The 13,903-nt window shown below is 47.7% G+C and overlaps 1 protein-coding gene across 2 annotated transcripts; it reads left to right on the forward strand.

The window, feature by feature from the left end:
- The first annotated feature begins 1,525 nt into the window (after positions 1-1,525).
- Ube2l6 (ubiquitin conjugating enzyme E2 L6) lies at positions 1,526-13,469 on the forward strand. Of its 2 annotated transcripts, XM_087900105.1 has the most exons (4): positions 1,526-1,660; positions 5,494-5,589; positions 9,968-10,154; positions 13,170-13,469. In XM_087900105.1, the coding sequence occupies exons 1-4, from the start codon at positions 1,634-1,636 to the stop codon at positions 13,319-13,321; spliced, it is 462 nt and encodes a 153-aa protein (XP_087756231.1). In that variant the 5' UTR covers positions 1,526-1,633; the 3' UTR covers positions 13,322-13,469. The 2 variants fall into 2 exon arrangements, with proteins under 2 accessions (XP_087756231.1, XP_087756232.1); XM_087900106.1 differs by lacking the exon at positions 5,494-5,589 and having other exon boundaries at positions 1,578-1,660.
- Positions 13,470-13,903: the final 434 nt, after the last annotated feature.

Here is a 13,903-nt window from a genome sequence, read left to right on the forward strand (position 1 = left end):
TTCAGAGTCCGGAGTGATTCTTAATGTTATTATTAATAAAACTTCAGAGACTTAACTGGGTGTGGAGGTGCAGGCCTTTAAACCCAGCATTCAGGAGGCAGAGGTGGGAAGATCTCTGAGTTCTAGGCCAGCCTGGTTCACAGCAAGTTCCAAGTTCCAGGCCAATCAGGACTACAAAGTGAAAAGACTCTATCTCAAAAAACAAAACAAAAACAAACAAACAAAACAAAACACAAAATCAAAAACCACAAACACACAAAAATTCAGAGTCTGGATTCTTGGTGTTTCAACTGCCTGAGAGCTTCTCTGAGGACAGACACCACACTTTCTCAGCATTCTGTGTTCCCTAGACAGTGCCTGACACTCAGTAGTGAGTGCTTGTTAACAAAGACTGATAGAAATGGGTACAAAAGCCCTGCTTCCTCATCCCCTACCCATATTGAGGGATTGCTGATGGTGACCTGTTTATTGTCATCATTTAGCAGGTACCTGGTAAAAGCTACTGAACTGAAGAGCAGAATTATTCTGCAAACGAAGCAAAGCAGACATTTGGTTCCTAGACAGATTAAAAAAAAATCATGTGGCATACTGGGTCAAAACTTGGGGGTTCAAAATATACTAATTTCTGGGCTGGAAGGGGTGAGGTGGGGAGGGTGGGCTCCTCACCAGCTCATCACAGCAGCAGAATTTCTTCCAGATGCTGTTCAATATTTGTGTGTGTGTGTGGGGAGGGGGGGGGCGGGGAGCTGCTAATCCACCGTGGCTCAACTTGGGCTAGAACAAGGCTTCTCTTCCCTTGTGCAGAGAGGTGGGAACTCTCGACTGTTCATGAGGACACACAATAGGTTCATAGTTTGCAATCGGCTGGTAATATAATATAATAGGCTCCTGATACCTATCTTGAGCCTTCTCCCACCATCTGTTTCCCAAACCGCCACCCAGCAGCGACCTACTACTAGGTGTTCTGCGGAGTAACGGCCTACAGGTCGACAGAGTACCCAAAACTAAAAGCGAATGGGTCCAACAGCATCTCATGCGGTGCTCAGCACCAAGCAACCTAAAAGAAGCCTCTGCTGTGACGTCTAGGCCCAACTGCTGGGCTGCACTAGGATCCCACACAGCGAAGGGAGGGTTCCTCGGAGGGCATCAGTTTACACTGGTCCCCTACTCGCCTTTAGGATGGGGCATTGGGCCCAAAAAGGCAAAGTGGTCCAGGGCTCTGAGGTGGGGGTTAGGATGGCTATCCCATTGCGGAGGTCAGAGAGAGCCCCGTAGCAGAGCTAAGTTTGCACGGCGAGTATATTCTCGGCGTGGAGGAGGCTGGTGAAGGCTCGGGATGAACACTATGCTTGCTCCTGCACGGCTTCCCCGTGGGACTCAGGAATCAAGGGAAGCCCTGCGCTCCGAGGACTTAGTCTCCCCCTGCGAGAGAGCTGAGTTCCTGGGATTCAAGGCCACGGATCTGGGCACTCGACCGCGCCCTCCAGGTATCTCCCGAAGGGGTGGAGAGCAGCTAGGGTCCGTGTGGACGGAGCGGGGCGTGGGTGGAGCGGGGCGTGGGTGGGGCTCCGACCTGTGATTCAGAGAGCTGGGACCTGCGGGAGTCTGCTGGTGCCCCACACTCGGACCCGAGATGACAGCCAGCAAGCGAGTAGCGAAGGTAGGCGCATTGAAGACGACACCTTTCTAGGACCCCCGCCCCATGCCCTACGCCTTCCGTTTCCTCCGGCTGACCTCTGAGCGCTTTTGCTTATTAGGGGTACCAGGGTGGGCTGAAACCCAAGCATCTTCACCCTCTCCCAATGAAGGAGTGAGAGGAGGCGGTCGGTGTGTGTGTGTGTGTGTGTGTGTGTGTGTGTGTGTGTGTGTGAGTTTGTGGGCTAGGATGGGGACACACAAGACAAGAACTGTCACTCGCTTTCCAAGTTGTACTAGGGTGAATGTGTGGGTGAGAATGAACAAGCTTCCCCCAACTAGTTTCAGTTTCAATTCTGCTAGAAATTTATTAGTGGGGCGTTATCTCAGGCACGGGAAGGGTTCTGTTGCGCCACCTACTGGGTGGACCCATAATTTGATCCGTATTTTAATCCAGACCCCAGAAACTAGAGTTGCAGACGGGATGGGCGGTCCCTGGAATGGATGTATACAGAATAGTCCCTGGATGAGAAATTCCAATTTATGCCCTGTTAGGTTCGCACGCAGTCCGCTGCAGATGATAAATGTCTATTTTGTACAAGCCCAGTCAGGCGGCAGGGGGCAGAAAAGGAACAAAAATCGTATCCCCTTTGAACTTTCGTTTCTTTCTGGGACACTGTTTGAGTACGATCTGGAAGAATGGGAAGGGGGCAGTTTTCTTAGGGCTGTCTAGAGGGCTGAAGGGAGCCGCGGTTGGAGATCCCAGCAGAGAAACGCTGGTGAGCTGGGGCTGGCACACCCAGACTTTAAGTCTTCCCCAACAGCCCCTCCAGTCTGCCGAATTTAGGGAAAGGCTGTCTCACGAGAGAGAAAAAGGGTGGCCGTTGTCCTCAGCTCTACAAAGGGAAATTCTTTAAGCTGGAGAAGGCCAGAGCAGGCCCATTCCAGAACTACAATTTGAAGGCTGGCGCAAAATGGGGCAGAGGGTCTTTGCTACCTCAATGCTAAGAGATGGACTGCCTTGTATTGCTCCAGAACCGAGTGCCAGGCAGTTTATTTTATCTAGTTTTTATAGCGGCTCTGTGAGATCATTGTGTCTTTCCATTTCACAGAGGAGGAGATTGAGGTATCAGAGAGAACGTGGCTGACCAGTGCTATTCACTATTCAGCGGGAGTGACTGGGCTGGGATTGGAGCCCAGACTGAAGAGACTCTAACTCGCAGGGTTTTTAATGGCTTTGTGTTTTCACTTTCGGTTCCTCTAAGTCAGGTGACTTACTAGCAGGCTTTGGGAGGAGCTGTGTGCCCTAGCTTGGATTTCAGCAATTATGGGAAAGGCATGGCAGAATTCACAAAAACACGTGAGATCCAAGTATTCCCAGTGGTAAGAGAGAAAAATTCCCCTTTGGTATTTTTTTTTTTAAGATAGGTTTTATGTAGTCTGGGTTGGTCTCAGACTTGATACATAGCTGACAATGAGCTTTAATTTCTTTTTTAAAATTATTACTTTTATTTTATGTGTATGGGTGTTCTGCCTGCATCTATGTCTGTGAATCACCTGCATGCCTGGTGCTAGCAGAGGCAAAAGAGAATATCAGATCCCTTGTAACTGGTTGTCACAGAGATAGCTGTTAGTCACCATATGGGTGCTAGGAATTGAACCCAGGTCCTCTGGGTTAGAGCAATAAGTGGCACCTAACTGCTGAACCTTTAATTTCTTGATTTTTCGGCCTCCACCTCTCCAAGTCCTGGGATCAGAGATGTGTAACACTTTATCAAGTTTTATGCAGGGCTGGGAATTGAACCCAGGGCTTCACACATGCCAAGCAAACACTCTACCAACTAAGCTGCATCTCCAGCCCAAAACGTGTCCGCTCAAAATCTGTGTTCTACCTAAGCCTCTCTTCTTGCCCAAGTTCTAGAAGATGGTTATAGTTAGGTGGTCATGGCTCTAAGTAGGAGACACAGGAAGCGAATTGTTGGTGTGACTAGACGTGGAAGAGAGGCTGAGAGATAGAAGGGAGTGTGGGAAGTTTATGTGTGTGGGAGAGGGAGTACAGAAGGCTTACCACAGCGAAGGACCCCACCTCCAACCCCCTGGGCAGGGGAACTTTCTCTTTGCCTGTGTTTACACAAGCATTTCTCAACCTTATCTCTGTTGACACTTGGGACCAGATAATTCTTTGCAGGACGTTTCCTCAGCGTCTGGACTTTACTTGCTGAACTGTGGAAGCACTTACCCCATTTGGCATAAAGGAGGATGTGTCTAGACATTGGCAAATGTGCCCTAGTGGGTAAATGCACCCCTGCATGAGAACTACCAGTTCGTATCTATTCATTGTCCCAGAGGACTGAGTTGCCTTGAATGTGTGTTTTACAACGTACCCCTCTCCCCCAAAACGAGAAGATCTGGAGTTCCATGGGTGAGGTCCCTTGTTCAGATGCACCATGGTAACTGGAGACTCTGGGCATGCTGGGGGGTGTGGTTCAGTGGTAGGCTACCACCTAGTAGGGTACCACCACTAGGCACTTAGTTCCACCCCTAGTACTGCGCTAACCAAACCAAACCCACAAACTCTGGGTGGTTCTGTAGTGATGAAGCTGTTTAGCTCAACTTTCCCAAATGTACTTAGCCATGAAGCCCTTTTCCAGTAATAAGTATTAATATGCCAGAGGCACCTGCACACACTTGTCCTGTCTGGGCCTTTGGCTTTGGTATTCTGCTTTTCCGCCTGGCGGGCTCCTATCTGCTCCTTGAGGCCCATCTCACGGCAGGCGACCTCTGTGAAGACTCCTGTTTCCCCTTTCCCTCCTTCCTGATCGTGTGTTCATCCACACTATCCATACCCTCCAGTCTGAGTTCCCTCCATGACCCCAGAGATGTTCTTGAGGGCTGCACCCTGTCTTTGTCAAGGGTCAGCAGAGGATGCTCAGCACACTGCTTCTGGGAGAATCAGGGATGCCCAAGTGATTGGGCCCCATTTCTGAGAACCCCTGGTTACCTACCATGTGTCACGTAGAGGCCCTTATTAGGGGCAGCCTGGATCAGTCCCTTACCGCTGGAGTGGTGTGGTGGAGGGGCATGGATGGGTGATGTCCTTGTCTTTGTTCTGCCAGTGCATATGGTGTTGGACACTCAGCAGACATCACTGAACACGGAGAGAGGAAACGGGACTCCGTGACTTTCCAGGAAGAGGGCAGGAGGACAGAGTTAGGCACCTTGCTTTCAGGAAGGAAGGTTTCTAGAAGCGCTTACTCCCAAGTTCTCAATATTTGAGAGCAGTGATCAGTTGATTCTCATACTGGGGCCTATGGGCCTGGGGTGAGGCTGAAATTAGCTATGCTGAGTGATCACACCAACTAAGTGCTCCCCAAGTGGTGGCTCTCGAAGTTGGGTTTCCATTTGGGCCCCCAGCTCACAAATAACAGCATGAAGACTTATTAATTATGAAAACTTGGCCTTGGCTTAGGCGTTTCCCATCTATCTCATATGACTTAAATTAACCTGTTTTTATTAATCTACGTTCTGCCATGTGGCTCAGTTACCTCTCTTCTGTATTGGGTGTCCGACTTCTTCAGTGTCTAACTGGTGTCTACTGAATGCCTAGCTTCATCCTGAGTTCCTCTCTCTGTCTGGAAGTCCCGCCTATTCTCTCCCACCTAGCTATTGGCCAGCCAGTTCTTTATTAAACAAATCATAGTGACACATCTTCACACAGTGTAAGCAACTATTCCACAACAGGCTCTGACCTTTTGCTTTCTGCTCTTGGGATATCCTGTTTGGGCTTGCTGCATGGCTGCCGGTCGGGGGCTGGGGTTATGGGCACTTGGCCCATTGTCTCCCATGTGACCCCTACAGGAGTTGGAGGATCTTTTGGAACAACTTCCACCGTACTTGCGGGACCTGTCTGGCGATGATGACAGTGTGCTGGTGTGGAAGGTGCTCCTGCTGCCTGTGAGTGTCCTTGGGGACTCTTAGATGGGGGGGGCATAGGCTTGCATGGGCAGGGAGGGACAGGCCTAGGTGAGACCGTCCTTTGACCTGGGGTCTCTTTCTGGAGGTTTGCTGTATGTTAAAGGCCCTGTCTCTGGACCAATTCCTTCCAAATCCAATCAGACCAATGAACACACCAACAGAAACTTTGGACTTAAGAGGACATCTCTCCTCCAAAGTGGTAGCTACCAAGTCCAGCAAAGAAGATGCAACAGACAAACTATCAAAAATAGGCGAGGCTCAGTTGGTGCTTATGACGGCCTGAGTTCAACCCTTAGCCCCCACGGAACAAATCAAGCGTAATGCTAGGAGCTTGCAATCCCAGAGCCGAGGAGGCAGACAGGGCTCTGGAACTCACTAACCTGGCAGCCTAGCTTACTGGTAATTTTCAGGTCAGTGGGAAGCCCTGCCTCCCTAAACAAGGTAGTATAACACCCCCTCCCAAACACACACACACACACACACACACACACACACACACACACACACACATTCTGAGGTAGGATCTCTCTATGTAGCCCTGCTTGGTCTGGAACTTGCTGTGCAGACCAGGTTGGTCTTGAAGTCAGAGTAGAGTACAGTCTCCTGAGTGCTGGAATTAGAACATGTGCTACCATGCCTAGTTAATATAGCTTTTGACAAGATGAGACCTTCTTAGGTTTTTGTTGTTGTTGTTTGTTTTTGATATGGGGTTCGTGATTCCGCTTGGGAAATAACACCTAGAAGAAAGGAGAAACAAAAGACACAGTCCTTTGCTGGTCAAAGCTGTTGCAACAAACCGATGGTCTAATTGTTTAGAATCTGTACTTACCACGCAATGGTCTCGCCTTCTCCTTTCCCTAACCTGTAGTCCAGAAAAATGGAGAAAGGCTTGAGCTAGGCCAGCATCTGAGTCCTGTCAAGGTCTTTCAGCCCCTGGGTTGAAGCCGTCCAGATGCTGGGTCACAAGTGTTAGGGGAAAGATACTGAAATGGGTCCTGGTTATGTCTCCAAGGAGACCAGTTTGGGATGACGACACTGAAGGAGGAGGAGCGGGTGGGAAGGAAGGTCCTGTTTGGGGGACACCATGAAGTCAGAGGCTCTCTATGGTTGGCTCCTCAGGCAGGTGTGCCAAAACCTTTCCAGCCAATCAGGAGGCTGAAGGAAATTCGTTAGACTCTAGCCCTGCCTGGGGAGCTGTGATGAAGAAAGTAACTAGCCTGCAGGGAAGGAGAACCTTGAGGATGGGCAGACCTCTTGCTCCAGTAAGGCCGAGCCTCGATTCACGATTCACACGTTGGTCCAGACAGTCCCACCTGTCCCTTCAGCTGGTCACAGCTGCGCTGGCCTTGTGAAACTGTGTAGAGGGTCACAGATGGATCACGTCTGAAGAACACGGCCTGAGGTCACCCCGAGAGCCCTCACACCTTAAGGAAGGACATCTTCTTTTACAGATGGGGATGTGGGAAGCCAGGAAGGCAAGGACTGTGCCCATAGTTCCACAGAGTAAGGTGGAAAGGCGGGGCAGGGGCTCATCTGGCTCCAGAGCTTCATTTCATCTCCCGTGTCTATGTTTGTCTTTATGAACCGTGGAAGCAAGAAGCCAGTTTAAGTGCTGTCCACGTCTGTTGTTGTTGTTGTTATTGCTTTTTAGACTTTAGCCTGGCACTTTCTAAGTAGGCTAGGCAGGCTAAGGAGGCAGCCTGTTTGGGCATCCCCCAGCATCAGGATGACAAAGGGGTGACATCATGTCCACCGTTTTTTTTTTTTTCCATACAGGGATTTTGGGGACCCAAATCAGGTCCATTTCTAGAACTTTTCCACCCGAATTTCAAACTCTGCCTCCATCTGCTAATCTCTCTGCATTCCCCCAGCAGGTGTTGGAGGATAAGCACTTTTTCTTTTCTATTTCTAGGATTTGACCGTTCTAGGTATTAACACGAGTGCCATCAATACAGCAGCCATCAGTTTTTTAAAAGCTTGCTTATTTTGCTTATCGTGATGTCTTCAAGGTTCCTCCAAGTTGTAGCATGTATTGTGTGTCTCTAGCATGTATTATGTGCCCCTAGCATGTATTATGTGCCCCTAGCATCTATTATGTGCCTTTAGCATGTGTTATGTGTCTCTAGCATGTATTATGTGCCTCTAGCATGTCTATGTGCCTCTAGCATGTATTATGTGCCTCTAGCATGTGTTATGTGTCTCTAGCATGTATTATGTGCCTCTAGCATGTCTATGTGCCTCTAGCATGTATTATGTGCCTCTAGCATGTGTTATGTGTCTCTAGCATGTATTATATGCCTCTAGCATGTATTATATGCCTCTAGCATGTGCTATGTGTCTCTAGTGTGTATTATGTGTCTCTAGCATGTATTATGTGTCTCTAGCGTGTATTATGTGTCTCTAGTGTGCATTATGTGCCGCAAGCATGTATTATGTGCCTCTAGCATGTGTTATGTGTCTCTAGCATGTATTATGTGCCTCTAACATGTATTATGTGCCTCTAGCATGTGTTATGTGTCTCTAGCATGTATTATATGCCTCTAGCATGTATTATATGCCTCTAGCATGTGTTATGTGTCTCTAGTGTGTATTATGTGTCTCTAGCATGTATTATGTGTCTCTAGCATGTATTATGTGTCTCTAGCATGTATTATGTGCCACTAGCATGTATTATGTGCCTCTAGCATGTATTATGTGCCTCTAACATGTATTATGTGCCTCTAGCATGTATTATGTGCCTCTAGCATGTATTATGTGTCTTTAGCATGTATTATGTGTCTCTAGCAATTTATTCATCTTCTTCAGCTGTATAGGAAAGTGTAACCATGAAATTTGCAGGCAAATGAATAGGCCTAGAAAGTGGGGCCACTCAAGCAAAACAACAAAACCAACCAGAATGTTCTTTCTCATATGCAGATCCTGGTCTGTAGTGTCTACATGCAAACAGCTGTAGGGTGGGCACAGTGTGACATTAGGAGGGGGACCAAGAATGGGTACATTAGGTGATGAGGACGGACAGAGCTCAGGTAAAAGGACACAGGAGTCAGGACAGCGGCTATAAAGACCCTCTCGTAGTTTCTCCTTTCGTGTCTGTAACCGAGAGTGGACGTGTAAAACCCAATCATTTGCTGTCGCTGGGAGGCCTGCTCTGTTCTGAAGGGGGGGACGCAGGAGGAGGACCCCACGACTGGGAGGAGTGGAGAGAGGAGAGGCTTTGGTCAGAATGGATTATACAAGAGAAGAATAAATTCAAACAAAACAGAACACCTAAGGGAAGTCACATGGTTCAGAAAGGCTGTTCTAGCTGTGTAGAAGTTCACTGAGATGTATAGAGTTTGGGACTGGACAAGCATTTATCTGAGTAGCTACCTTAACTCTGTGATTTTTTATTTGTGACTTCATTACATTAAAGTGATTTTATTAAAAAAAATTCCTCTGGTTGGTGGTGGCACATGCCTTTAGTCCCAGCACTCAGAAGGCAGAGACAGATGGATCTCTGCGAGTTCAAGGCCAGCTTGGTCTACATAGTGAGCTGCAGGACAGCCAAGACTACACAGAGAGAGCCTGTCCTGAAAAACCAAAAACCAAAAAAAAAAAAAAAAATCTTTGGGGAGCCCTGGAGAAATGGTTCAGAAGTTAAGAGCACTGGTTGCTCTTGCAGGGGACCTGACTTCTTTTTCCAGCACCCACACAGTGGTCCACAACTGTCTGTAACTCCAGTCTCGGGAGAGTCAACGCCTTCTGACTTCCATGTGGGCACTCACTCACACACATAAAATAAGTAAATCTTGAAAAAAAATTGAGGAATATTTACCAAAGTGGAATTGATGAATCTCATTTTGATTTTTGGAGAACTGCTTTCTGGTTTTCCGTAGCATCTGCACCATTTTTGATTAGTAACTTTGTTCTTCGACCGTTTCACACATACACACACTCATACTCTGCTCTCCTGGCAGCCTCTTCTCTGCCCTGGGCATCTCCTTCTCACATGTCTGCCTGTTTTGTGTTGTGACCCATTGAGTTTAACCAGATCTGTCTGTGTGATTTTCTGGGTTTCTGTCCTATTTTTTGGTTGAGAACACTGAGGTTCAGGGATGAGAGGTGGTTCACACAGGACAACAGAGTAAAACCCAGGGTCAGATTTTTCTGACAGGCAGTCCAATGGTCTTGTGTAAGTCTATCCTTCCTCTTATTTCTAAGGCAGTTGCCAAACGCTCATATCTTCCTGGGAGCAGAACAGAGAACACCCGGGATCCTGGGATGGGAAAAGGAGGGAACCAGATCAGAACCCTTGGAGAAAAGCCATCTATCAGGGGGTTGCATCACCAGAACAGAACTCAGTGTCTTCTCTCACCAGAACCAAGCTCCCTATAACCTCAAAGCTTTCCGTCTGCGGATCGATTTCCCCAGGGAGTATCCATTAAAGCCTCCCACTTTGAAATTCATCACCAAGATCTACCACCCCAACGTCAGCGAGGATGGGCTGGTGTGCCTGCCCCTCATCAGCATCAAGAACTGGAAGCCTTACACCAAGACCTACCAAGGTAGGGCTGGCCTTGCCCAGAAGAGGGTTAGTGTATGTGGGGGCCATTGTGTGGGGGATATTTGGGGCTTAATTTGAGTTAAAGGTTTAAAGAGACGAGCTAGGGAAAGGGGTGGAAGTCGGTTGGTGGAGTTCTTGTCTTACAAGGTCTTAGGGTCAGTCTTCCACACCACATAAGCCTCATCACAAGCTCTGTGGCATGTATGTGTCAGGTATGTGTCAGATTCCCATGTATCATATACAAACAAATAAATTAATATAAAAAGTTAATTCTCAATTGCATAACAAATTTGAGGTCTACTTGGACTACATTAGAGCCTGAGTCAATAAATAGATGCTGGAGAGGTGACTCCAAGGTTAGAGGACATGTTGCCTCTGCAGAGGACCTGGGTTTGCTTCCAGACCTCAGGCGGTGGCTCCCAGCCATCTATCATTTCAGTTCCAGATGGTCCAGTGCCCTCTTCTGGCCGTCAAGGGTACTGCATGCGTGTGGCACACATGCACACAGAGGCAAGATACTGACGCATAGAAACTTAAGGCTGTATAAATAAAAATGTTTAAACATTTATTTATTTAGTATGTATGCATCCTTTGTCTACATGTATGTCTCTGAACCATATGCATGTCTGGTGCCTGTGAAGGCCAGAAGAAGGTGTTGGAACCCTGGGACTGGAGGGACAGACAATTGTGAGGTGCCATGTGAATGCTAGGAATCAAATGTAGTACTCTTAACTGCTGAGTCATCGACACGGCCCAAATAAATACACTTATTTACTTATGTATTTTATATATGTGGATGTTTTGTCTGTGTGTATGTGCAGCAAAAGAGGGCATTGGATCCCATGGGACTACAGTTGTAGAGAGTTATGAGTCACCCTGTGGGTGTTGGGAATTGAACTCAGTACATTTAGAAGAGCAGTTAATGCTCTTAACTGATGAGCCATCTCTCCCGCCCAAGCACATTTTAGAGTGAATAAAGTCCAGGTGAGCCTGTGGGATGAAGGGATGCTTCCCAAGATACTGGACGGTCTGGATACTCTTCAGGTGTGACCGAGAAACTGAGCCATGGTTCATGCGCAGCTGAGAAAGATTAAAAGCCATTGGGGTGGGAATGGTTTTTAGTCTTTAATTTAGAACTCCTTCACCTCAAATAAAAGTTTCTTTAAAATTCCAACCTAGCAGAAAACTAGGGTGTTTGAGACGTGGCTCATCAGTTAGGAATGACTGCTGTTCTTGCTGAGGACTGTTCAGTTCCCAGCAGAGAGAGAGAGAGAGAGAGAGAGAGAGAGAGAGAGACCTAAAAAACAAAACAGAAAATCAGGAACTCTTATAAAGAGTGAAAGTGAGACCTAGAAATCAGAGCCTAACCCAATCATCCTTGGGGATGCTTCCTCCAGTAGCTGAAGGGAGCAGTGTCGGGAGCAGCCTCCATGAAAACACCTCTTGCCAGGGTAAGGGCATGGGGATTTAGAAAAATTAGTAAACAATACAAAGACGTGTGAAAAATAATAAAACAGAAACCATAGAATAGTACCAGGAGGGTGTTGCAGTGAGTACTGAAATCACCTGCGCATTTAATTTTCCATACACTTTTATACCCAATACAAAAGGGGAAGAAGGCAATAAAACACTTTTTTAACATGATACAAATGACAACTCAAACAGTCAATTGCTTTGACAGTTAGAGGCATGAAGTCATTAGCATTCTGTTGTTTAGGCAGCGAAGCCACCCTAGACCAAGTATCCTGAAGGCAGCCACTTCCCAGGTAACCTCCTATTACAAAAGAAGGAGCAGATGTACATTTGCACAGGATGGAGTGGATCTACCTGTATGAGCCATCTTAATGTCAAAAGAACCAAGTAGTCACATCCTGAGTCAGGACGTGTAGCTACACTTGTCACATTTTAAGGAACTTGCAAACTCTCTATCAGACAAGGTGTTAATAGGCTCACTTTTTGAGCTTCCACGGAGCAGAGGCAGAGACCCGCAGCCAAACATTAGGCAGAGCTTGGGGAACTCTGTGGAAGGCAGGGGGAAGGATTGTAGAGTCTGAGGGGGCTCATAGGGGCTCACAGAGACTGAGGTGACAATCACTGAGCCTGCATGGGTCTATGCCAGGTCCTTTGCCAGCATACATGCTGGAGATGTTTAACTTGGGTTTTTGTGGGACTCCTCCCAACTGTGGGAGTGGGCTGTCTCTGACTCTGTCTCCTATTCGTGGGACCCTTTTCCTCCAACTGGGTTGCCTTGTCCAGCCTTGATATGAGGGAGGGTTTGCGCCCAATCGTATTGCATCTTGTTATTCCATGTTCAGATGGTATCCCAGGGTGGCCTGCTCTTTTCTGAAGGGAAAGGGGGGAGGAGTGGATCTAGGGGAGAGGGGAGGTGTAGGATGGGGACTGGGAGGAGTGGAGGGAGGCTGTGGTCAGGATATGAAAGAAGAACAAATAAAAAGGAGTGAGATTGAAGACCAGGAATCTCGCTTGTCTTGTGAGAAGCTTCTTTGAAGTCATGACAAATAATTGTTTTGAAACTACAGATCTAGGGGGCTTGAGAGATGGCTCAGCGGTTAAGAGCACTGACTGCTCTTCCAAAGGTCCTGAGTTCAATTCCCGGCAACCACATGGTGGCTCACAACCATCTGTAATGAGGTCTGGTGCCCTCTTCTGGCCTGCAGGCATACAGACAGAATATTGTATACATAATAAGTAAATAAATACATATTTTTTTAAAAAAAAAACTACAGATCTAGAGTCAGGTGTGGTGCGTGTCAGTAGTCGTGGTACCCGGGAGGAGGAGGAGGAGCTCTGTTTTCAGGGCAGGTGGGCTCCGTAGCCAGACCCTGTATGAAATGTATGAGAGGGACATCTCCTTTGGCTGTGGAGCCATCCTAAATGATGGAAACCTCTTGGGGTCCCCTGAGGAATGACTCTGGGGCTTCAGGAGAATCTGGGTATGACAGCCCTGACCTTCTCCTCCTTGGCACTGACCCCCCTCTCTGTTCTCTCTCCCCAGTCTTGGAGGCCCTCATTGTGCTGGTGGGTAAACCCAATCTAGAAGAGCCTGTGCAGTTGGAACTTGCTGAACTCCTGACCCAGAACCCAGAGATGTTCAAGAGAAACGCAGAAGAGTTCACTCTTCGATTTGGAGAGGACCGACCCTCTTAGCTCTCCTTCTCAGGCCTTTTTGCCTAGATTTCTGCTTAGTGGGTAGATATCAGGACTGGCACCAGAGGCCTTTGGAGGCCTATCCTCTGCTCACATTTTCCTTTGTCACTGCTAATTATGAATAAATGTGCCTAGTGTGTTGCGCGCAGGGAGGTCTATGTGGTGTGTGCTCCTTCCTCAAGTCATTTGGCGGTAGAGGTGCCATTCCCACACGCTTGGCCGCTCCCAAAGCCAGTGCAAGTTAGGTCTGCACAGTTTCGGGCCTGCTTTTCAGCTCTCTGGTAGGAAACTGAATGCCTCAGGGCCCAGGCACCAAGGAAGAAGGAAGACAGGACTATGGCTAGAAGGAGCCAAATTCACTACTGAGTGATTGGAATCAGTCACACTTGTTAAAGGCATGCCCCAACTTAAGTGTTAATCATTTTGTTTTTGCACTGATGAATCTCAAAATGAAGAATTTAAACTCTATCGAGGAATCAGACTTCAGGGTTCTAGATGGCTTGCTCTCTGATTGGCTTCGTTTCTGGGGGCTAGGCCTCAAGAAGGGGTTTGTGTACCTCTAACCTCTAGTCCATGGGGCTC

The sequence above is a fragment of the Myodes glareolus genome, chromosome 21, assembly GCF_982192425.1.
Source record: "Myodes glareolus chromosome 21, mMyoGla1.1, whole genome shotgun sequence".
NCBI classification, from domain to species: Eukaryota; Metazoa; Chordata; class Mammalia; order Rodentia; family Cricetidae; genus Myodes; species Myodes glareolus.